Below are 22,060 nucleotides of genomic sequence, written 5' to 3' on the forward strand. Positions count from 1 at the left end.
TTCGTCTTATCTTTGGAGACGTGAAAGAACATGGCTACTGGAAGTATGATAGACTAAATTAGTGCGGCAGCTTAAGCTATCTTGGAGTGCACCTGCGTAGCAATTATTATTTACCCTCTCCAGTTGATATGTCATATCCCTCACCACCGTCATGCATCGATCTAACCCCCATAGAGTTCTCCCTGGAAACATTGAGCTATCACGTCAAGCGGCAGCTCCCTTCTGGCGGTCGGACAACTAGGCATGCAGAACTAAGAATGCGGCTGGATGCACTGAGTGATGGCGAATTAGATTGCTTAGATATAATCATTGTCTCGTAGCTATGCAACAGTTGTCTTGAGGGGAAATCCATAAATGAGCTAGATTTTCCATTTCTTATTGAGTTGTACCAAATTCAACCATTTCGATACCATCCACATCGTTCAATTCTATCTCACCACTTATGCAGGCATAAGGAACGATATCTCAGCCCTCTTCCTTGATTATCTGAGTCGTCACCATGTCTCAGTCCCAGCAATCCCTCCTCAATGGCAACACCAACGGCTATGCCAATGGCCATGCCAATGGTCGTACATCTGGGCCTGAGTGGGATGCCAAGATCCAGAAGCTCAACGGGGAACTGAGAGAAGCCAAGTATCTTGCTGGCTTCCACGGAGATGCTCTCATCGGAGTAAGCTTTCTTGGTATCGCTGACACGCATACGCTGACACTTAAAAGGATATAACCCGACCTGGAGTCAAGTGGTGGACTGATTTACGCAGTATCCTCACCTTTCAGCATCTTCCTGCTATCAAGAATGTTTTGGTCCACTACATCAAAACCAAAACTCTTGACGTAAGTACTCCCAGATACATATTGTTACTAATCCATGCTGACGGCTTGAAGAAAACAAACTTGGCAGAGTTGGTTGGATCCATCTCCAATGACAGTCTTCTTCGTGCCAAGTTCATCGAGACAGAAGTAAAGAACAAGTATGAGCGTATGCTTCATCCACCTATCACATACCTCGGCGATGCCTTCAAGTATCGTACAGCCAATGGCAAGTTCAACAGTGCCATGCACCCCCAACTCGGAGAAGCAGGTGCTCCGTATGCCAAAACAGTCCCATCAAAGACTCATCCTCTGGGCGCTTTACCCGATCCTGCTGATCTTTTCGATCGCCTAATGGCCCGAGAAGACCCTGGTCCAGACGGCAAGGGTCGACCGTCCACCTCTGGTTTGTCGTCCATGCTGATATACCACGCCACTATCATCATTCACGACATCTTCAGAACCAATGATGCCGACAAGAACATCTCTGACTCGTCTTCTTACCTTGACCTGTCTCCTCTTTACGGCTTCACCGAGGAGATGCAGCGCAAGATCCGCGATGACAAGTACAAGCTTGGACTTCTCAAGCCTGACACCTTCGCCGAGGACAGACTCTTGCGACAGCCTCCTGGAGTTTGCATTTACCTTGTAATGTACAACCGGTACCACAATTACGTCGCCACTCAGCTCCGTCGCATCAACGAGAACGGCCGCTTCTCTGTGCCTAGCAAATACACGCTCTCTCCTCTGGCATCTGCTGCCAAGGAATTCGTCAAAGATGCAGACCAAGCCTTTACTGACGATATCTGGAAGTACCACAACGAGTGGAAGCGTCGTCGATCAGCTGGAATTGACGATGACGATGACGAGGATGAAGACTTCGATGACCTCGCAGACACTTTGCGCCAGAGAATCCTTGCTGGTATCGAAGAGGGCCTTCGAAAGGAGAGTGAGCGCCAAAAGGCACTCTGTGTTCAAGTTACAGGTAAGGAGCACAGCGACGATGCTGATGAGAACTCCAAGAGTATCAGCCCCGAGGGTGTTCTGCAGCAGTTTCTCAAGGCTCATGAGGCTGCTTGGGACAAGCTAGATGAAGATCTTTTCCAGACCGCGCGACTCATAACCTGCGGCATGTACATCCAGATTTCGATCCATGATTACCTTCGTGGGCTCATGGGATTCATGAACTTTGATACCAACTTCACTCTTGGTTAGTATTCCCGACTTCAAGTATCACCTCCAGACTAACCTTTCCCAGATCCTCGTGTGGACATGAAGAACCACAAGAACGTCTCCAGAGGCTTAGGCAATCAAGTCACAGTTGAGTTTAACCTCCTCTACCGTTTTCATTGTGCCATCTCCATGAAGGATGAGAGCTATGCCGAGGATTTCATGGCCGAGCTCTTCGAGAAGGATGAGCAATGGGACCCCAAGTCGATGGGCCTTCCCCAGTTCATGCAGGAGATGGGTAAGATGAAGGCCAAGGAGGGTTTGAAGAAACCTCTTGAGCCGTGGCAGCAGGAGTTTGGTCTTCGCAAGGATGGAAACCCTCGATTCAAACCCTTCAAGAGGAACGAGTACACTGGTTTGTTCGATGACGAGGCCATGGTCAATGAGTTGACAAGTGCTATGGATGATCCCATCGGTAAGTGGCCCTAGCAGTTTCTCTTCGAAATACGATGCTGACTCTTTCGTAGCCAACTTTGGTCCTCTCAATGTCCCTCGCTGTCTCAGAGCCGTCGAGATTCTCGGCATCATGCAGGCTCGCAAGTGGGAGATCGGCACGCTCAACGACTTCAGAGACTTCTTCCAAATGAAGCGCCACAAGACCTTCGAGAGCATCACTCCCAACGAGCAGGTTCAGAACGCACTGCGTGATCTATACGAACATCCTGACAAGGTTGAGTTGTATCCCGGTATCTTCTGCGAGACCAATCAGGCCAACGGTCAATTGAACGCCGACCCTGGTCCTTCCGATCTGGACTCTGCGCTGTGGGCGGCCATCTTTTCCGACGCCATCACCCTCGTCCGATCGGATCGCTTTTACACCGTCGACTGGAATACTAACTCTTTGACCAATTGGGGTATGAAAGAGGTCACCCCAGACAACGATGTTTGCAAGAGCTCCATGTTCCACCGACTCATCCAGCGCGCGTTCCCCGAATGGTATCCCTACGACTCTATCCGGTTCTTCCACCCATTCTACACTGGTGAAAAGCTTGCCGAACTTGCCAAGGCACAGGGTTACGACAAGGAGTTCTGTGTTAAGACCACCCCCTTGAAGAAGGCCAAGAAGAACTCTCGCGGCGAGATGACCAAATTCGACTTTGAGCTCACAAAGTCCAATCCTCAACGGCCGAGCAAGACAGTGTACTTGACTCACAGTGATGACATCAAGCTCATTCTCGAGGACACCTCTGACATCTTGGTTCATCCTGCTCGTACCAGGATTTCTGATCTTCCACCAGAGATCCACGATGTTCTGAAGCCTGGTCAGAACAACGACCCCGAGAAGAATGGCGTGTCTCTCGCTGCTGCGGCGGAGCACTCGACTGTTGACCATGAGCATATCCAATCATACTTGGTCGAGATTGCTCGGAACATCATCAAGCGCGAAGTTGTCACCACCGACAAGACCAAGGGCATATATCAGCTCGATATCGTGCGAGAGTAAGTCTTCCATCCAATGTTTTCGCAATCATCATCTGACATGGTCCAGCTTCGCCGTTCCCATCGTGACCCGCTTCGTTGCTGATTTCCTCGGATTCGGCCATCTGCTTCGCTCCGACACCAACTCTCACGCGCCTTACTCGGAGAACGAGATCTATCAGCACATCAACAACTGCCAGGTCTTCCTCTCATACAATACCGATGAGACAAAGCTTCTCAAGCGCCGCAAGGCCTTCCGGGACTCGATGAGCTTCCTCCTCAAGCTGGCCCAAGAAGGCAATATCTGCGAGGCCGGCAAGTGGCGCACCACGCGATGGGTGCAGGGTTTCTTTGGAGCCATAGCCTCTTTCGGCCATGATAAGCCTAACTTTATGACGGCCTTGGGATACAGGGTCGCCGGCGAGGTATTGCAGAGGGAGAAGAACACCACAAAGGCGGCTACCATCCTTCTTTTGACTGGCTTGGACAGTGCATACAATGTGGTCCTTGCGGTAAGTAACTTGCAAGTTTGAAGAATTCTATCTGACGCATCACAGTTCACCTCGGTCATGGAATCATTCTTCCAGAATCTCTACGCTGAAAAGCCCAACGCCAGAGGTGAGGAAATCAAGGCAGCCTGGCTTGAGATCCAGAAGCTCGCGTTTGAGGACGATGCCAAGTCCAATGAGCGCATCCAGGCTCTTGTTCTCAAGGTTCAGAGATGGAGTGTTCGTCTGCCTATCGTTCGCAAGGCATCTCAAAGCACTACCATTCAAGCCTACAACTGGGAAACCAAAAAGCCCGAGCAAATGACTCTTGCCAAGGGCACGGTCGTTGTGTGCGATATCGTAAGTCTGGATGCGATCATGCGATATAGCATTGGCTAATACTTTTACAGAACAAGGCGGAGAAACAGAACACCAGCGAGTCAGCCGATGAGCGACACGAACTGAACTACTGTTCTAGTTTCGCCGAGGCTTTCAGCGAGTACCACCCCAAGCACGTCGCCGCCACTGGTCTGGTCACCATGGTCAAGGTTCTAGCACAGCTCAAGAACCTTCGTCGCGGACATGACACTCAGGGTGTTTCCAAGAAGGTCTCGATTGATGCGTCTAGCGTTGGTTATGCCAACTACATGGCACCCATGCGACTCAAGGAGATTGAGCTCAAGGTCAAGGAGGCACGTGAGAAGAAGGAGCTGACCGCGGAGCAACTCGAGGCTATCTTCCCGTCCGAGATCAGGAAGCCTGCGACTGCTACTTATCTGACCACCGAGTGGGACGAGATGGTTCCTTTCCCAACGAGTAAGTTTTTACATGCGATTACAAACAGCACATGCTAACGGATGACAGCTTGGAAACTGCGCTTTGACGGCTACGGTGTCTCTGATTACAGTAAGAACAACTATGAGGTTCTCAAGGTGTTCAAGATTCCCGATGACATTCAGCCATTCTATCAGCCTAATGGGCCAAGCAAGATTGGAGGGTCGTTCGCTACTCCTGTTTGTGTTTGCCACAATTCTTGGAAGAACGATAACAAGGGCAAGGGTCATGAGGGTCATGAGCATGAGGCTGGTGCTCACGAGGTGCTCTCGGCTTGTGGGCATGCCCATGCACCTATGCCTGCTACATCGGGATGCAAGATTGGTTAAGCGGTTAGATATAAATTGATGTAAACATATCTGAGACTAGTAACTTGTAAAAAGAATTCGAAGCTTGTCCCAACTCTCAGTATTTTTATTTTCTACCATGCGACTGGATGGTTGATGCTTCTGTTATCCATGTCCTGAAGTTTGTTCTTATAAAAAGCGTACTCAATTTCTCAGAGAATAAAACGCAGAAAATTCACGTGATGGACATCATAACCAAATCTACACTGCTGGTCCCAACACGGAGGTTGATGATAAAAGGCCAGGCCTACATGTATCAATTACAAGGGGAGCACAACAGGACAACGCATTATTAGAAGAGAAACATTATGTCATTCATGACAGATTGGATATTACGCTAACTTGAAACATCTACAAGACTCTTTATAGCTTCTTGCCACCCTCGATATCTTGTCCCGCCGTGTTGGTGTTGACGGGAGTGATAACCTCGACACCCTGAAGCTTATCGTCCCTGCCAGGTCCAACGATCTCAAACACTGTTTCATAATTAGCCATGATCTAAAATAAGGAATGCAGAGAAACTTACAGTCAATAGGAGTAGTAGTAAACTTGCGGGCGTTGGTCCTCTTCTGGAAGAGGTAGTCGAGATCGGCAAAGCTACGGTTCATGGTCTCAGGAAGGAAGAAGAAGATCCAGACAGCCCAAATGAAGCAGAGGCCAAAGTAAAACATTCCAGTCTTGGCTCCCCAGTTCCATGCGTCGCTGCTGCTGTTGAGCATACGGGGGTTGAGCTGCTGGACAATAATCTGACCACACACGTAGACGGCACGACCAATGACAATGGTCTGGGCTCGGACACGACTGGAGGCGGTTTCGGCGACGACGACGTAGGTGGTGGGACCAAGGGAAACCTTGAAGATACACTGGACAACGACGAGGAAGGCAGCAGTGACAATTGCTACCTTGTCGCCGTCGGCAGCGAAGCCCAGGATACCAATGATCAACATACAAGCGCCAATTCCAGAAGAACCCCAGAAGTAGAATGTACGACGGCCGATTCTACCCATGAGAGTGATGGCGATACCGGTAGCAAAGATGTTGACGGACTGGATACCCATGTTGTAGTTGAAAGCGTTCTTGCTGCTCATACCAACAGACTTGAGCAGGATAGCAGCGAAACTGGTGATGGATTGACCGTTGAGAATCTGGATGATCCAAGCCATGCAGACGATACCAGTTCGGCGGGCGTTGGTGCCACGGAAACAATCCATGAAGCTAGCATCCTCAGCCTCGACCTTTTCCATCTCGTTGGTGTGCTTCATGAGAGCAAGAGTCTGAGCCATGGTCTCATCAGTGTAGTGGCCCTTGCGAGCGAGACGACGAAGACTGTTCTCAGCCTCCTCGAATTTACCGCGGCGGATGAGGTACCAGGGACTCTCGGGGGCGAAGAAAGCGACGGTGAACAGAGGAGGAATCCACATCCACTGCAGACCGTAAGGGACACGCCAACCAGCGTCGCCCTTGAGATCGAGAGAGCCGCGGAGGACACCGGTGGCGAGGAAACTTCCGGCTCCCCAGCACATGGAAACCCAGGCGGTCAGGTAACCTCGGAGGGCGGCGGGGCAGATCTCGGCGGCGTAGGCGGTGGTGAGGGTCTGGAAGATACCCCACGGGATACCGCAGAGGAGGTTACCGACGAGGAGCATTTCGACGTTGACGGCGAAGAAGAGGACGAAGATGGTGCAGGACATGAGAGCCATGGCGAACTGGGGTGTGTTAGCTTTACTGAGGCATTGTGAGTTAGAGGAATTGTTGGCATACCATGTAAACACGTCGAGAACCGAATCGCTGTTGGAGGAAACCGTTGAGCAAAAGACCAAGGATAGAACCACAGTTGTTTCCAGCACCGATAGCACCCTGCCACTTTGTAGAAATGTGTTGCTTGCCGTCAGCATCGGGCCAACCGAAGCGGTTGAGGTAGGCATCATGAGCGAAGAAGTTGTTGATGAGACCGACATCCATTCCCTCCATGACCAGCGCAACACTCAAAGCCATACTGAATGCCACAGCAGGAGCGTAGCGACTAAACAGCTCCTTCTTGGGGATGAGAGCCTCTGCATCACTGGCTGCGACGGCGGCTTCGATGAGCTCGACCTGGGAGTTGTGGCCCGAGAACTCTGTGTGGTGGACGGGGAGTTTGCCGCCGTCTTCCACATGGGCGGGATCCTGAGAGGGCGCCATTGTGGATTGAGGTTTAGGGGAGTGCGAAAGGGAAAGGGAGGAGAAAAAAGAGGAATGGAGAGAATGCTCAATGCAGATCTGGGGAAAAAGAGAAGAAGGGGAAGGGAATGGGAGGATATAAGGATAGATATAAGCAGTCTCCGCACCCAAGGCAGTGGGCCTGTCTAGTTCTCATGCCATGGTATACCCTCGTCGGTTGATAAAGTCCGGCTATGAAAGCAAAGACTTGCCAAGAAAGAGTCACATCCAAGATAGTGACCAGGATTATCGGTCGTATTTCCCCACGGGGTCCGCGAATCAGTGCCCCATGTCTCCCACGCCACCGCTGACCTTTCCCCGCATACAGAGGACGAATTGGATTGTGGTTTTGTTCGCTGGCTTTTGACCGAAACGACGAACCAAACCAGTTTTAGACCAAAGATACTGTGCTTCGGTCAAGATGAACCCGAGTCATGTATCAAAGAAGGGCGCTGAAAGACAGCACCACGGACAGTGGGAAAGATTAAACTCAATTTCTGGGGACTCTATTAAGGTTGTAGCGCCCGATAAAGAGAGACTAAAAGCCTCTCCACCCCCAGAAACTAACTGTTGATGGGGGAGGGTTCCACAAGAATTCCCGCGGCTTCAATTCTGGGGTACGAAAGATGCGGATGCGATGCGACCATAACCATGACAGATGAAAAGACATGGAGTATTTTTTGGGGAATATTTTGTCAGTGACAGACGATGCAGGTTATTTAGGGTATCATTATTAACCTGTATTATCCCCCTCTCACTCGATATAATTACGCCCCATCACGCTCAGTCACGACAGCAATTGTGTTTCTTTTGGCGCAATGACCTCGGCTAACTGAGTCGGCATGGTCAACCTCGTACTCTCCAATTGGTCAGCTTTTTCATGACTGACTCTCTTGGCCGACGAGTTAGACCCTGTCTGGACTCGCTGTTCTCTCCGAGACCATCACATGAGCCAGTATACTAGGCGAATTCTTCGTTGGAATCATGCCAGTATTGTAATAGCTGATACAGACTATTTACTTGGCATGAACTGGACTATTACCGACAGAGATGGTCATGTTTAATTGAAGAAAGGGTTTATGAAATGGTGGAAAGACAAATGGATTGATGAATGTCTGAGAGCCAAAGTTAAACCCCCATCAACCCTCCAGAAACGTGCTTCCCCACAATGCCCTGACCCCAAACTTTGTCCGTTATTCTTCACCATCAAGCTTATTTACGCAGACAGAGAGACGAAAGAAGGGTGTGGCAATCGACCCTCTTTGCTTGACTTAGCTTGCCGTTAGTTACACTCATTTGATGGGCATCAATGCCTTTTTCCCCTCATTTTCTGTCTGTCACAATGAGCTGAGCGGAATATTTTGCCGACTACTACGGCATTGAAGACCGGTAATTGCCGGACTGACACCAACGGCTGAGATCGGACGTGGCACCGACTGAGCTGAGCTTGTCTCTGAAGCTAGATAAAATATTGACACATTTAAAAGGAATGATTCCGTACTTGTTTCTCTAGGGCGCCATCAACACGTTGCTCGTCTAATTGTGACTCGGTATCTCGGTCAATTTAGACGCGTTCATGTCACAACTCCAACCGTCAACTCCAAGCCACCAACGCCATGTTTGGGGTTAAAGCCTAGAAACCCCCAATCTCTACCGTCAGATTGTATCAGCCAAGTAATCGTTCAGTGTCCATCATGCACGTCCTTCCAGTCTTGGTACGCGTCAAACTTGTTTTGAGCATGGATTTGCATTCTTCTTCGGTGATTCCCCCCCTTTTTGGGGTTACTGTGACATTGGCTACGGTGGATCGTGCGCACTCTCCCCGCATTCCGGGGAAAAGGCCGTGTGTCACCGTGATCCTTGTAGGCTTGTAGGCATGAATCTTTGTCTTTTTGGTTGATGAGTGTACGCGACCCGGGAGGCTGGATCGTGGGCATTATCACATGGGAAAGCGTAGGTGCACCTGGTCTTGAGAGAGCGCGTCGTAAGCATGGGTCTACGTGCCAGAATTAGACTGAGCATGTGTAGACACGGTGATCAACACTTCGGGATGTCTATACCCGAGATGTCAACAGTGTCTGGGGTCACCTCCAAGGATCTGGATATGCTTCAGTAAGCGTATTCGGCTGTCGGGTTATCATGACAGCCGCATCACCATGCAGACCCTTGAGCATCGGAGGATACTGACAGCTTGGACCAGATGCACGCAGGCACGGTATCTGGGGTATCGTGGCATTGTAGCTGTCAGCATTCCCCGTTGTTCGGAATGAGCCGTGACTTGGACGGAGATGAATATGCGCGAAAGGAATAACACTTGACGAGCTCAAGGTAAGCTCTCTCGATACCACGTTCAGTAAACCACTACTCTGCCGTACTGTGTTGTCAAGAACATCTACCATCTGATATCCACTACCATAACAGCATTCGGTAGGCGAGGTAACCCGCCAAGATGACAGTATTGCAAAGTCTTGGCAGTAGATCTCTCTACCATGAGCAACGGCTAAGCGGATACTTCAACAAGACCTTTTGAGCCAATCCCTCACTTTTGAGCTGCACTGTAACCCTTCTGATCGGCATGTGGTTCCCCAGATTCACGAGGCAATGGCCACTGTAGCTACACTTTTCCATGTTTTTTGAAGGATAGATCGGTTAAATGGTAGGATTCTCGACCTGTGGATGTCTTGTAAGCGGACCAGTGGTAGAACAAGCGGTGCGGCACAGCTGCGACATGACTAGACATCTTACGGATAAAATGCGAGATACGCGGGTAGGCGTTGAGAAATTAGGTACACGTCGAGTTAAGCATGTTCAGTGATTGTTGCTGTGTTATAAAGTGAACATGTTTAATGATGCCAAAAGTGTCTTCCACAATGGCGTCCGTTTCCACCGAACAGATGTAACTCTATTTGGGACTCTAGTCTAGATGCATAACTATTCCATAACTCAATCATTAGAATGGCTTCGAAATTTCGTAAGAAGAGAACCACTCATTCGAGTATTGTGATAGAATCTGTGTTGTTTTGTTGCAAGTTGAAGTCGTTATTCGAAAGCGTCTAGGGTAGCTCGACGGTCACACGTGACCTTTATGCCAGCGTAGTGATTCGCGACCAGGCTTCTCTGGTCAGTACCTGGAATGACGTTTACTACAAAACTCGCACGCATTGCGTTACTATCTTTCTTGGATTGGTCGCGAGATCTTGATAAGATACTCGTTATCTCGGATGGAACGCGATAGTCACGCGACAGCTGGAGCTCCCCCTCTTCCTCCCTCCACAGAACGATCAAAGACGCGACGGGCAATACTGGATCTTGCTTCACCTTTGGTGGTCTGCTAACTCTCTCGAACCCCCAGGTGGCTGATAATTGCCTGTCGCCTGTGGCCTGTCCTGTCCACGAACCCAACAACGACACGCCCGTCCTCTCGACCATACAAGCCCAAAGGCCTCCACGATACCGACGCGTCTCTACCGCTCAATCACGCCCGATGCTCGAAAGCCAGCCGTACTCCATACTGGGGAAGCTTTGTTCTCGACTGCCGGTACGATACGAAGCCAGCGAAGCTCCTGTCATACAGCGCCCATTCGAACATCGCCTAGCACGTAGCCAATGTCGCGTTTGAACGAACGAACGAGAACAATTGATGATAACCGCCATGCTGCACGATTGAACGAGCTGGACCGGGCGCGTCGCAGCAAACACGGGACAGAGACGGTTTACTGCTGCTGATGCGTCGAGGCCTTCCCTTGCTTCACGCGTCCACTGCTGAACACATCCTATCCTGCGCCAACATAGGACAATCGCCTTTTGTGTCGCTATCCTCTTGCGCCGGCATCAGCTCTCTCAACCGTTCTCGTATCGATCCATCCCCGATGACCAATGCCTTGTGTTCCTTGCGATCGTGCAATTGAACTGCACATCTTGCCCCCGAAGAGAGTACACTACTTGCTGTCACGACGCTGTATCAGACCATTTGACGCTGCTTTTGAGCTAGTTCCATTGAACCACTGCCGACGTCAGATGTGACCGCCTATGCTTGAAGTTGTGTACTGCCTCGTACCGTCACCCTGCGACTATCGTTATCCATCCCTCCTCGTCTTCGAATGTAAGATCATCCACTTGACATACGATATGTCGCCATACTGTCCATCAGGAGTGTTGTCCTCCACGTCCAACTGTAGACTTCCCACCACTGTAGAACCAACCAACATCACACCATAACCAACTTCTCATTCTGAAGTAGCGCATTCACCACCACGTCGTCTCCGTGATACGTCTCCACATACATCCGAATGGCGGGACATTCCACCCTCGCCCTCAACTCAATCCACCAAATACTCCGTCCTGCCTTGCGGTACCACAGATACAACAACAGCAGAGCGACAGAGTCCTTCTCGAGAAGCAATGCTTTAAACACCCCATCCAGACTATGCGTGAAAATCTGCGTATGACCTGTCGTTACCTCGCTGTCCGGTAGATTGAGCACACGAGACACAGCATGCGCGGCGATGAAGTAAGGGTTATTATCCGCCGTCGACAAATCGTGCAAAAGACAAATATCGGCCAAAGGCTCTGGTATGCCATGTACTCCGACTTCTGGCAAGGGCGATTGCATCTGATCAAAGGTTGCTGCCATGACATGGAAGACACTATCCTTTCGGTGTGGCTCGACCATCTCCCACAGCGACATCTTTCCATTGATCATCTGCACCCATTCCAAGTCATTTTTGGTAGATTGCTTCAACGGCCATGAATATTCGGGTCTGTATGCATCGGGTGATGAGAATGTGAGGACAGCCAACGCGCCCGCGGTGCCCCAGATAGGGTCGTTGTCTCTTTTCTTAAGTGGTTGTCTTAATTTCTCATTGAACAAAGCTGTGCTTTGAGACCAGTGGTAGCACTCTTCCAGACTGCGCCGGGAGTATGAGTCTGTGTTTAGGAAGCGATCGTAGGTGAGAGCTACAGCCAGAGAGGCATGCATCAAACAAGGGTACTGAGAAAAGATCAGATCAAGATACGGGAGTATACCTCATGTGACTTGGGTACTTACAGTAAAGGCTAGCTTGAAGAGATCCCGGTTGACCTTCAACATATTTGTATCATCAGGTGTAAGAAGACTCCGCTCGTAGTATCGAGTCGCAAAGTCCTGACACTTGGCGCTTAGCTGATACTTTGTGACCTCGTCAGATGTCCACACCGCGCTTGTTATAGACTGCCGAAGTGCGGGTTTGTATCGAATCAAAGACGTTCCAGTGTTGGATGTCATTGGCTGCAAGTCTGGAACATTGAATCCAAAGTTACATAGCACACCAAAAGAAGCACAACTCTTGCAATGCGGTTTAGTCTCGTCGCACTACGGACAAAGTCAGATCTCCAGTCTAGACAGGGGCAGCAGTTCAGACCTTGACTTTTCTCAACTTGCAGTTCCGGCAGCCATATCTTGACCTCCGGACCGGCCTTGACTGTTTTCCGAAGTCCGAGGGCATGCTTGGATAATGTGTTGCTTGGCAATGTTGATGCACTTTGTTGAGAGAATTTGGATAAAGAGAGAGATGTAAGCTGTTGCAAGTGGAGAAGATGGGAATCCTTCTGTTCCACTTTGTTCGATACGCTAACCTCGTCTCGCCTAACGATCATGAACGCTAACCATTTTACGGAAACAGTGAGTGTTGATTGGTTGATGTGAATTCGAGATGATCGTCCGGATATTCAGGAACTCGATCGTTGATCATAGATTTAAATATAAAGAGGACAGTCTCTCCTTCAATTCTTTGGACATCTACTCACAGCAAACACCGCATCTCTTCTCTACCCTCATCATCACATCACAATGTCTACCCATCTCGCTGCCGTCCTAAAAGGCAAAGGCCAGCCCTTCGAGATTCAATCTCGCCCCACCCCAAAGCCAGGACCAAATGAACTCCTCGTCGCTGTCAAGTCTGTCGCGTTCAACCCAGCCGACACATTTATGCGCAGCCAGGGTTTCTTCATCACGGAATACCCCACAGTTACCGGCTTCGACATGGCAGGTGTAGTTCTCGAAGCTGGCGAGAATGTCCCAACTGGTGACGACAAGACCAGCATTTGCTTCCAGCCAGGTACTCGAATTGTCGCTTATTCGGCCTCGGCCTGGAGATCCTGCGTCCCAGACTATGGAGCCTTTCAAGAGAAATGTCTTGTGCCCTGGCAACATGCCGTACCCCTTCCAGACGAAAACATGTCGTGGAATCATGCTGCGACGTTACCCGTGTCTGTACAGGTACCACTTAGTGCCTGGGATCAAATGAGTATTCCAAGGACAGAAGAGAAAACCACCAATTCAAGCAAGCCAGTTGAGAAGAATCAAGTCTTACTTATCTGGGGAGCATCTTCGAGTGTAGGCACAATGGGTGTTCAGTCAGCACGCCTAATGTGTCAGGATCCCGACTCTCCCTTTGCAGCTGTTTACGCCACGGCTGGGTCGGACAATCTCGAGTACATACGTTCTCTAGGAGCAGACCATGTATTCGACTACAAAGGCCCAAATGTCGTGGACGCGATGGTGTCCAAGGCTCAAGACAGTGGCTTGGTCATTCGCCATTGCTTCCTCGCCGTTGGAAATCTTTCCCTGTGCCAGGATGTGCTCAAAGCCTTTGCCAAACCGGGCGAAAAGAAAGCAAAGGTAGTCTCAGCGCCCCCACTTCCAGAAGACGTAAAAGACGTGGAAGGGGTACAAGTAACGTTTGTGATGCCGTCGCTGGTGGAAGAGGAAAGGTTGGAGCAATTTAGGTATTGGATGGGTACTTGGCTAGGAAAGAAACTTGCCGAGGGGTCCATCAGACCAAGCCCTGAGCCAAGTGTCGTTGGAAAGGGTTTGGAGTTTGTTAATGAGGCGGTGGATAGGATGGCTCAAGGAGTGAGTTGTACGAAGTTGGTGGTTGAGATTAGCGAGTGATTAGCCACAGGGCGCATGAGAGAACATTAGAGAGCCAGTTCTGTTATTGACCAGATTGTAATTTAAACCAGATGTCATCCAGTCCTGAATCTGAGGGATTAAGGTTTCTGTAATTTACCAGCTCTTCTAATAGATACATCAGCTGAACCTTGCTGTGTTAGCGAAACAGCTATGGTGGAGCGGACGCGATGTTTCTGTCATAGACTCTACTGCAATAAGAAATAGTCTCAACTTGTGCTCCATATTATTGATATTTTTTTAGTCTGACAATGAAGAGGGTCGCGTTGGTTTCGAAGTCAAGCCAATCGTTCGTAAATCGTCGAGAACAACTTAATCGAGACACACAAGCCGAACTTGACAACATACTTCCCCGCATCATGTCCGCCACCCTCATTCTCATTCAGCGATTAAGTTCCCGTTTGGCAGCAATGTCGGATAGACTTGATGTTAAGCTTAATTCTTGGCACTCTTGAGAATGGCTGTGTCTGTCGCACAAAGACCAATGTCCCGTCACTTCAAAACTGGTACGAAAATGTTAACGAAGCAACTGTCATCATCGAATCGAGATGATCCCATCAGCGTTACATTACTCCGGCCCTGTCCGAAAAGGTAGAATCTACTACTAACTCGATACAGGGCAGATCAGCAGCTCCTCACAATTTCCACTGCTCGTTATGGACATCCTTTGGGTTTAGTTCGTCCCGAGGCAATGGTCAATGCGCATCTGGAAAGAAGGAGAAAATCCGGGGGTGATGCATCAGGTGGGTTGCAATAAAACCGGTACTGATTTAGTAGATGATATAAATATTAGATCACTCTTAGTGTATGTATGGCCTAAGAGTGGACTAATGATTTCGTCTGTATGGCTTCAAGTCCCTATTTTTTAGCAACCCGCGTGTGCATCTTCATCCAGAACACTTTTGTCGGACCGACATCTCGGACCGACAAGACACGAAGAAGACATTGAATCCATCGTGAGCTTGGTGGAAAACTCATCGTCTGGCTAGAAATTGGCAATCCTGTCGGTCCGACACTACGTTTCTGCTCACTTTGAAGCCATCATGAGACTCCAGCTCTTGGCAAACATGACCTGACTTGTGAGTCTTTTGCTGTCTGTCTTGTCCATCTCGTCGGTCCGACGACTTGGTTCATGGCTGTTTGACTAGACTGTTCCTGGCATTTTGCCCCCTGGCATCCCCCAGCTTTGGGAAACCTTGGGAACGTGGAGAGATTTACGCGTTTCTGGGGTTTAGAATAAGAATCCCCAGATTCCCCAGCTTCTTTCTTTTTTGAACCTTCCATTCCCAGAGCACTCTTCCAGCAAAGAACCCTACTTCCCCCATCACTCCAAGAGGGTTGCATCCCTTGACTCTCCTCCCCCCCCCTCCCTCATCTTGTTTGACACATTCCACAATGTCATCTTCCCCAAAGGCCGACCTTGCCCAGGTTGAGCATATCGATCCTGACTCCAAGATGGGTTTCGACGAGGTTGAGAAGCCTGCTGCGCGCGAGGCTAACGATCGCGAACATGACCTTACTCTGCGCGATAGTTTCCGCTTGTATCCCAAGGCCATTGCCTTTTCTTTACTTTTCTCCACTGCTATCATCATGGAAGGTTATGATCTGAGTCTTCTTGGTAGCTTCTACGGTTATGATGCGTAAGTGGCCACCCAATAACTCTAACCTGTCGTCAAAATACTAACAAATTCTGTCTAGATTCAAGCAAAAGTTTGGCAACGAAATCGACTCGGACGGCAACCCCATTGTATCGGCAGATTGGCAAACATATATCCAAGTCGGTGGCATGTGCGGCCAAATCATCGGTCTCTACATCAACGGTTGGGTCTCTGATCACTTTGGTTACAAAAAGACCATGATGGCTTCTCAGATGCTCATGATCGGACTCATCTTCTTCCCCTTCTTCGCGCCCAACCTCAACGTCCTCCTCGCCGGAAACATTCTCCTCGGTCTTCCATGGGGTATCTTCCAGACCCTCACTCTCGCCTATGCTTCCGACGTCGCGCCCGTTGTCCTACGACCATACCTTACTGCCTACGTCAACCTTTGCTGGGTCATCGGTCAGCTCATCGGCGCTGGAGTGCTTCGCGGATTCAGTACCATGGGAGGTGACTGGTCATACAGAATTCCTTTCGCTCTGCAGTGGGCTTGGCCTCCATTCATCATGCTTGGTACCATTTTCGCTCCCGAGTCTCCCTGGTGGCTTGTCCGCAAGGAGCGCTACGAGGATGCCAAGCGATCCATTCTTGCGCTCGTCACCCAATGTGATGTTCCCTTTGATGCCGATGCGCAGGTTGAGCTTCTCAAGGCTACCAACCAGATGGAGAAGGAGAACTCTGCTGGAACCAACTACTGGCATTGCTTCATGCGCAGCGATTTGAGACGAACTGAGGTCGCTTCCATCACTTACACCGCCCAGGCCCTTTGCGGTAGCGCTCTGATGGGTTACTCTGTTCAGTTTTACCTTGAGGCCGGTCTATCGCCTGAGAAGGCCCTTGATTTCAACGTCATCCAGTACTGTGTCGGCGCCGTCGGCGTTGTTCTCTCCTGGTTCTTAATGTCCCGCTTCGGTCGCCGAGATATCTACATCTGCGGCATGGCAACCCTCTTCTGCATCCTTATCGTTGTTGGTGCCCTCGGCTGCATCAACAAGACCGAGAGCGTCGGCTGGGCTATCGGCAGCTTGCTCATCGTGTACACCTTCGTTTACGACATGACCATCGGACCCATCGCCTACACCATCGTCGCCGAGATCTCATCCACGCGTCTCAAGGCCAAGACCATCGTTCTGGCTCGCAACTTTAGCAACATTGCTGGTCTTGTAACCAACACCCTGATGCCCCGCATGCTTGGTCGAAACTCGTGGAACTGGGGCGCCAAGACTGGTCTCTTCTGGGCAGGTTGGTGTCTGTTGATCTTTGTCTGGGCCTTCTTCCGTCTGCCCGAGCCAAAGGATAGAACTTATGGTGAGCTCGATCTTCTTTTCGAGCACAAGGTTCCTGCGCGCAAGTTTGCCAAGACCAAGGTCGATCAGTTCCCTACTTCTAGTTCCACCGAGAAGGTCCAGGAGCAGTAAAATAAAATGGGTAGATTGTTTTAAGTTAGAACAAAAGAATTAGAAGTAATATATGTCTGATGAATTCTATCAAGAAGTATCCTACTTTTATTGTGCCTTGTTGTGTGTGATACCGGTTGGGACTGTTGAGTGTATGCAAGTTGGGTTACATCGACGCCAGAAGGAGCAAGTCTCCGGATTCACATGCATTATAGCATGGATGAATCCACTGGTAAGTAGTTGATGACGTCAGTCGGCTTTGCCAAGATGCTGGCTCATTAATTTGTAGACGTTCATGTCAACATACAGCTAGCTACATACATGAAGACAAGACTTAAGAAGGTCGACTACTAGTCTAGTACTGTACTAAAGTTACTAAGAAACGCTGAATTCTAGCCTGACATGCCTAATTCCTTATCGATGTTCACTATACACCGCCAAGATATCACACATGGTTATCACCAGCCAAGCCTTTTAAATTAACATACCCTACCAACAATGCCGCTTCAAAGATATAATTGGCCGGGAATACGGTGGAAACGGCGGGGCGATTTCTGCCGGTAGAGAGACCCCCTCATCATCTCGTTTAAGAGACTCTGGCATTTCTGGAGTAAATTCCCTCCAACGTCCCTCTCTCTTTTCCACATAGACCGAAAGAAAGTTTTCTCTGCTTACTGACACTCGGTAACCCGGCAGGAAAAAGGCCCGCAGCATGGCAATAACAGTCGAACAAGAGCAATCTGTCAGCCCGACGACCCGAAAGTCACACGCTCGGAGCCGCACAGGATGCATGACATGCAAGAGCCGGCGGGTGAGATGCGATGAGCAGCGGCCGACTTGGTTAGTACAATTTCTTATTATTCCTCTTACATCGACTGCAGTGCCACAAATGGAAATGATCAAGTGGCGAATCCACACCCCTGGCACCTACCAATCCTCATCTATTACAGCGTTATCTAATGGTTTAACAACAGCCTCAACTGTGAAACAGCTAGGCTATCATGCGGATTTGCAGCTCCATCTATGCCTCTTCGTGAGCGTCGGAAATCATATCTTCCTGGGGAGCAACAGCCATGGGCCTTGATAGCCAAGCCCTCCCCAGTGGCGCCGCCCAAACCCATTAGCATCTGCTATCCGTATCCCATAGAAATGCCTCTGAAATCTCTGGAACTCCTTCATTACTGTCAGTTCTTATATTTAGACATGAACGGACATTACTAATAGCTGGTATAGTCCACAAGGCTGGCGGCAACGATGAACTGGCATTACGATGCAAGCGACAGAACTTGTAAGTACATAGTCTCACTTCATAGCCTGATGTGTTCCAAACTGATAGGCCCAGACTGGCATCCAGCATGCATTATCCCGACGCGCTCCGAAACACACTCCTCATTGCTGGCTTCCATTACATCGTCAACGCGGGTCGCTCTATCGATTTCAAGCCAACTCTCCTACTCCACAAAATAGAAACCATACGCTCGGTGAACAAATGGCTTCAACTATCAGATTCGAAAGCATACGCCATGTGCGTACGGCAAATATCCACTTTGTGTTTTAGCGAGGTATGATAGTAATGTCTATACTGCCCGACTCCCATATTGACATTGTTAGTGCTATCTGGGGCATTCGAGAGCTGCTGAAACCCATCTCAACGGGTTGATGAAGTTCTTGGATATTTACTGCCCTCTAGGCATGGTTAGCCCAGTGGAACCCAGTAACACTGCGGAGCTTTCAATACGATACATCATGCTGTGAGCGACACTAATGAAACATCGTCTTCAACCTCTTCTAACAGACTCAACAGAACATACTCCTTTATATCTATTTGCAAAAGCCGCGTCCGCGTCGAACTAGTGGATATCGGCGAAGAAGCACCCCCAGAAGTTATGGCGGCAATGCACGACCGATATAAAGTGGAGGCCGGAGGGATGGATCTCAAACTGAGAAGTATGGAAATGATTCCTTACTTCTTTGCTCCGTTGTCCTCCATGAGAGGATTCTGCGATATCGATGCATCTCCCATGATTAAGTGCCTCCTGTCCATGACTGAGATATGTCAATTGAGAGCACCAGCGACGGATGAGAAACCGGTTCAGCAACTAGTATGGCTCGAGGGTGCTGCCGTCAAGTGGATACTCGCGGCTATAGAGACTCATGTGGAGTCCATGCCCTGGCAAGACGACAGGGCTCGCAAGGAGACATCTTCTGGGGGAATGAAGAGTTCCTGGTCTGGACTGTTCATCGCCACACAACTATACGTGCATCAAGTTCTTGGGCTCTGGATTTTAGATGCACCGCTAGAGGTCAAGTTCCATTCTCATATTCTTGGTTATTTGAGCTGGGACCTTGCCATAGGTGAGAGTTGTCTAGAAGCAGGATCTACCGTGGCATCAAACTTTTGGTTCTGGAAGGCTTTTGTGGGTGCCTTTAGTCTAGCGAGGCACATCGAAACTGATCACGCAGTGGCGTTATATCCTCTCCGACGGCAGTTTGTTAGGCTTCTGTACAAGTGGTCTGAGGCTACAGGTATCAAGACGTGGAAAGAGGCGCGGGAAATTTTAATTGGTATTGTATGGCCCAAGTCGGCATTTACTCATGGTTCTTTGGCGGAGATGATATGGTATGAGAGTCAAGTCAACATTCAAGAGTCGAGAGGTTCAAGTGTACAGAGCGCTTAATTTGGTACACATATTCTGTTTTGGCATTGGTAAATTAGTCTCTGATCGGGTCTTTTGCTGTGATGGTTCACGGTGACTTGGTGGAGTCTTGGTTCTTTTCCATGACTGTTCACTGCAACACGCTCATGGCTGTGAGTAGGATCATCAGCCACCACAACTCGAAAGGTATCAAATTCTGCCTTTTTTACAATTCCAAAACTTAAAATCTAACCTGACCTGTCAAGTATTTACATGAACTTTAAATCTATGTCCACTCATATAAGTGCCTGCAGTCAACAAGCCTGGAGGCAAACTCTTCACCTAGTAAGCACAGCCTTTTCCCATCAAAGCTGACATTGATCATCCACTGAGTGACTCACATGAAATAATTCATACAGCTATAAAAGTATTCCTGCCTCCTCAACAAATACCAACCGACACGGTTGTTACAGAAACAAGACAAGCTTTTTGACTCACTCGAGTGATTACATAACCACGCTTACCCCATACAGTACCCATAAAAACCACTCACCCCGCTACATCAGTGGAGGGAGGCGCTAAATCACTTCAACCATAAACACACCACAGCACACACCACTTGGCTTGACTGTCACCCACCAAAGCCCACCTCAAAGGCGCAATAGTCAAGTCTATACTCTATCGCGTCGCCGACATGGTAGCCATACACCCAGTGCATCAACCCGGCGCTCCAATCGACTTGCTCGCCCGTTGCCCCGACCTTCTCATCGTCTCCATCCTTGAAACACTCCCCAAGCATGACCTCTGTAGCGTGTCGCGTCTGAACAAGCGCTACCACGCTCTCGCTGATGCCGTGCTGTACAATACAGTGCAGTGGCTGAAGCCCGAGCTTCATCTCATCTTCAGTCAATCGCTGAGCCGTCGGCCTCGTCGCGGCTCGGCGATTGAAGAAGTCAAGCTAGCCTATCCAGCGTCAGAGATAACACGTCTCATCTCTGACACACTGGAGCCCATGAGCAGTGTCTCGCAAACAATTTCCACAATGTCCAACTTAAAGACCTTGGACATTGCCGTTCCTGTCGGACTCCTACATAGTATAGGGAACCTGTTCAACGGGCCCTTCGATCTCGCTTGTCTGCAGTCCTGTACCCTGTTCTACCAGGATGAGGACGATCAGTACTGGGATCTACAAGAGAATATCCACATCTTTACACATCCTACCCTCGAGACGCTCGTTATCAAAAGGGCAAAGCTGGACGACCGCGGCTTTGAACCGATCGAACGGCCCCACAACACAGCTCTTAAGACGCTGCACCTTATAGAATGCGATATTAACGATGATACACTTTCGGATGTTTTGATGTTTCCCGAAGCCTTGAAGGAGTTTGTCCTCACCCAAAGAGAAGAACCCGAACCAGAGCTTGAAGAAAGTTCAAGTAGCATCCGAGATTATATGATGGCGCTTAAAGAGCAGTGCCATTCATTGGAGACCATCACAATCGATTTCCCCATGTTGGCTAGCGGTAGAGCACTGGCCCTCAGAGAGTTTGTGAAACTCAAAACGCTACGACTAAACTGGGATTATCAACTCTTTGGAAAATCGACGAAAAAGCCACGGCTTCACTCCGTAGGCCTACCACCCGAATTAGAAACGCTAGAGTTTTTCAACCCTCTCGGCACCGACGAAGAAGTGACGGACCTACTGGCAAACGCGATTCAGAGTCTTAACATAACCTGTAGGAAAATGAAGGAGCTGATTGTTCTTGTCGAAGAGGCGGAGATACCGAAAGACGTGTTGGAGGCGATCAAGTCACAATCACAGTTACATCTAAGTGTTATTGGCGGAGAAGAAGATAGAGATGACCCTGAGTAGGGAAGATTGGATAGATCTGATACACGTTGGATACTTGTCATACTGGATAGAACATTTAATGAAGATACCTTTGAATAATGAAACCACTAGTCACTTCGGCAGAAAGACCTGCGAATCACAATGTACATTTGTCTTTATAAACGGGAAAAAGAACTCGAGTCCACCTTTTCTTCTTCCACTCCCCAAATAACCGCGATAGGTATAACGACAATACTAGTCC

General features: G+C 49.3%; 7 protein-coding genes across 7 annotated transcripts; 5 read left to right on the plus strand and 2 right to left on the minus strand.

The window, feature by feature from the left end:
* Positions 1–499: 499 nt before the first annotated feature.
* On the plus strand, positions 500–5,110 carry FPSE_02873 (uncharacterized protein; the record flags this gene model as incomplete). The annotated part of the gene is made up of 9 exons (XM_009255992.1): positions 500–670; positions 718–834; positions 886–2,020; positions 2,069–2,455; positions 2,508–3,480; positions 3,530–3,971; positions 4,017–4,307; positions 4,358–4,763; positions 4,812–5,110. The coding sequence occupies 9 exons, from the start codon at positions 500–502 to the stop codon at positions 5,108–5,110; spliced, it is 4,221 nt and encodes a 1,406-aa protein (XP_009254267.1).
* Positions 5,111–5,491: 381 nt separating this feature from the next.
* Positions 5,492–7,309, minus strand: FPSE_02872 (uncharacterized protein; the record flags this gene model as incomplete). The annotated part of the gene is made up of 3 exons (XM_009255991.1): positions 5,492–5,604; positions 5,655–6,834; positions 6,890–7,309. The coding sequence occupies 3 exons, from the start codon at positions 7,307–7,309 to the stop codon at positions 5,492–5,494; spliced, it is 1,713 nt and encodes a 570-aa protein (XP_009254266.1).
* Positions 7,310–11,075: 3,766 nt separating this feature from the next.
* On the minus strand, positions 11,076–12,416 carry FPSE_02871 (uncharacterized protein; the record flags this gene model as incomplete). Its single annotated transcript, XM_009255990.1, has 4 exons — positions 11,076–11,283; positions 11,453–11,499; positions 11,541–12,317; positions 12,375–12,416. 4 exons carry the CDS (start codon positions 12,414–12,416, stop codon positions 11,076–11,078), a joined length of 1,074 nt encoding a protein of 357 aa, XP_009254265.1.
* A 738-nt stretch (positions 12,417–13,154) lies between these two features.
* Positions 13,155–15,011, plus strand: FPSE_02870 (uncharacterized protein; the record flags this gene model as incomplete). The annotated part of the gene is made up of 3 exons (XM_009255989.1): positions 13,155–14,219; positions 14,521–14,565; positions 14,895–15,011. 3 exons carry the CDS (start codon positions 13,155–13,157, stop codon positions 15,009–15,011), a joined length of 1,227 nt encoding a protein of 408 aa, XP_009254264.1.
* A 660-nt stretch (positions 15,012–15,671) lies between these two features.
* Positions 15,672–17,352, plus strand: FPSE_02869 (uncharacterized protein; the record flags this gene model as incomplete). The annotated part of the gene is made up of 2 exons (XM_009255988.1): positions 15,672–15,916; positions 15,975–17,352. 2 exons carry the CDS (start codon positions 15,672–15,674, stop codon positions 17,350–17,352), a joined length of 1,623 nt encoding a protein of 540 aa, XP_009254263.1.
* Positions 17,353–18,480: 1,128 nt separating this feature from the next.
* Positions 18,481–20,009, plus strand: FPSE_02868 (uncharacterized protein; the record flags this gene model as incomplete). Its single annotated transcript, XM_009255987.1, has 5 exons — positions 18,481–18,514; positions 18,565–18,619; positions 18,668–18,893; positions 18,943–19,082; positions 19,136–20,009. The coding sequence occupies 5 exons, from the start codon at positions 18,481–18,483 to the stop codon at positions 20,007–20,009; spliced, it is 1,329 nt and encodes a 442-aa protein (XP_009254262.1).
* A 652-nt stretch (positions 20,010–20,661) lies between these two features.
* FPSE_02867 (uncharacterized protein) lies at positions 20,662–21,840 on the plus strand (the record flags this gene model as incomplete). Its single annotated transcript, XM_009255986.1, has 1 exon — positions 20,662–21,840. One exon carries the CDS (start codon positions 20,662–20,664, stop codon positions 21,838–21,840), a length of 1,179 nt encoding a protein of 392 aa, XP_009254261.1.
* Positions 21,841–22,060: the final 220 nt, after the last annotated feature.

Source organism: Fusarium pseudograminearum, chromosome 3 (genome assembly GCF_000303195.2).
Source record: "Fusarium pseudograminearum CS3096 chromosome 3, whole genome shotgun sequence".
NCBI classification, from domain to species: domain Eukaryota; kingdom Fungi; phylum Ascomycota; class Sordariomycetes; order Hypocreales; family Nectriaceae; genus Fusarium; species Fusarium pseudograminearum.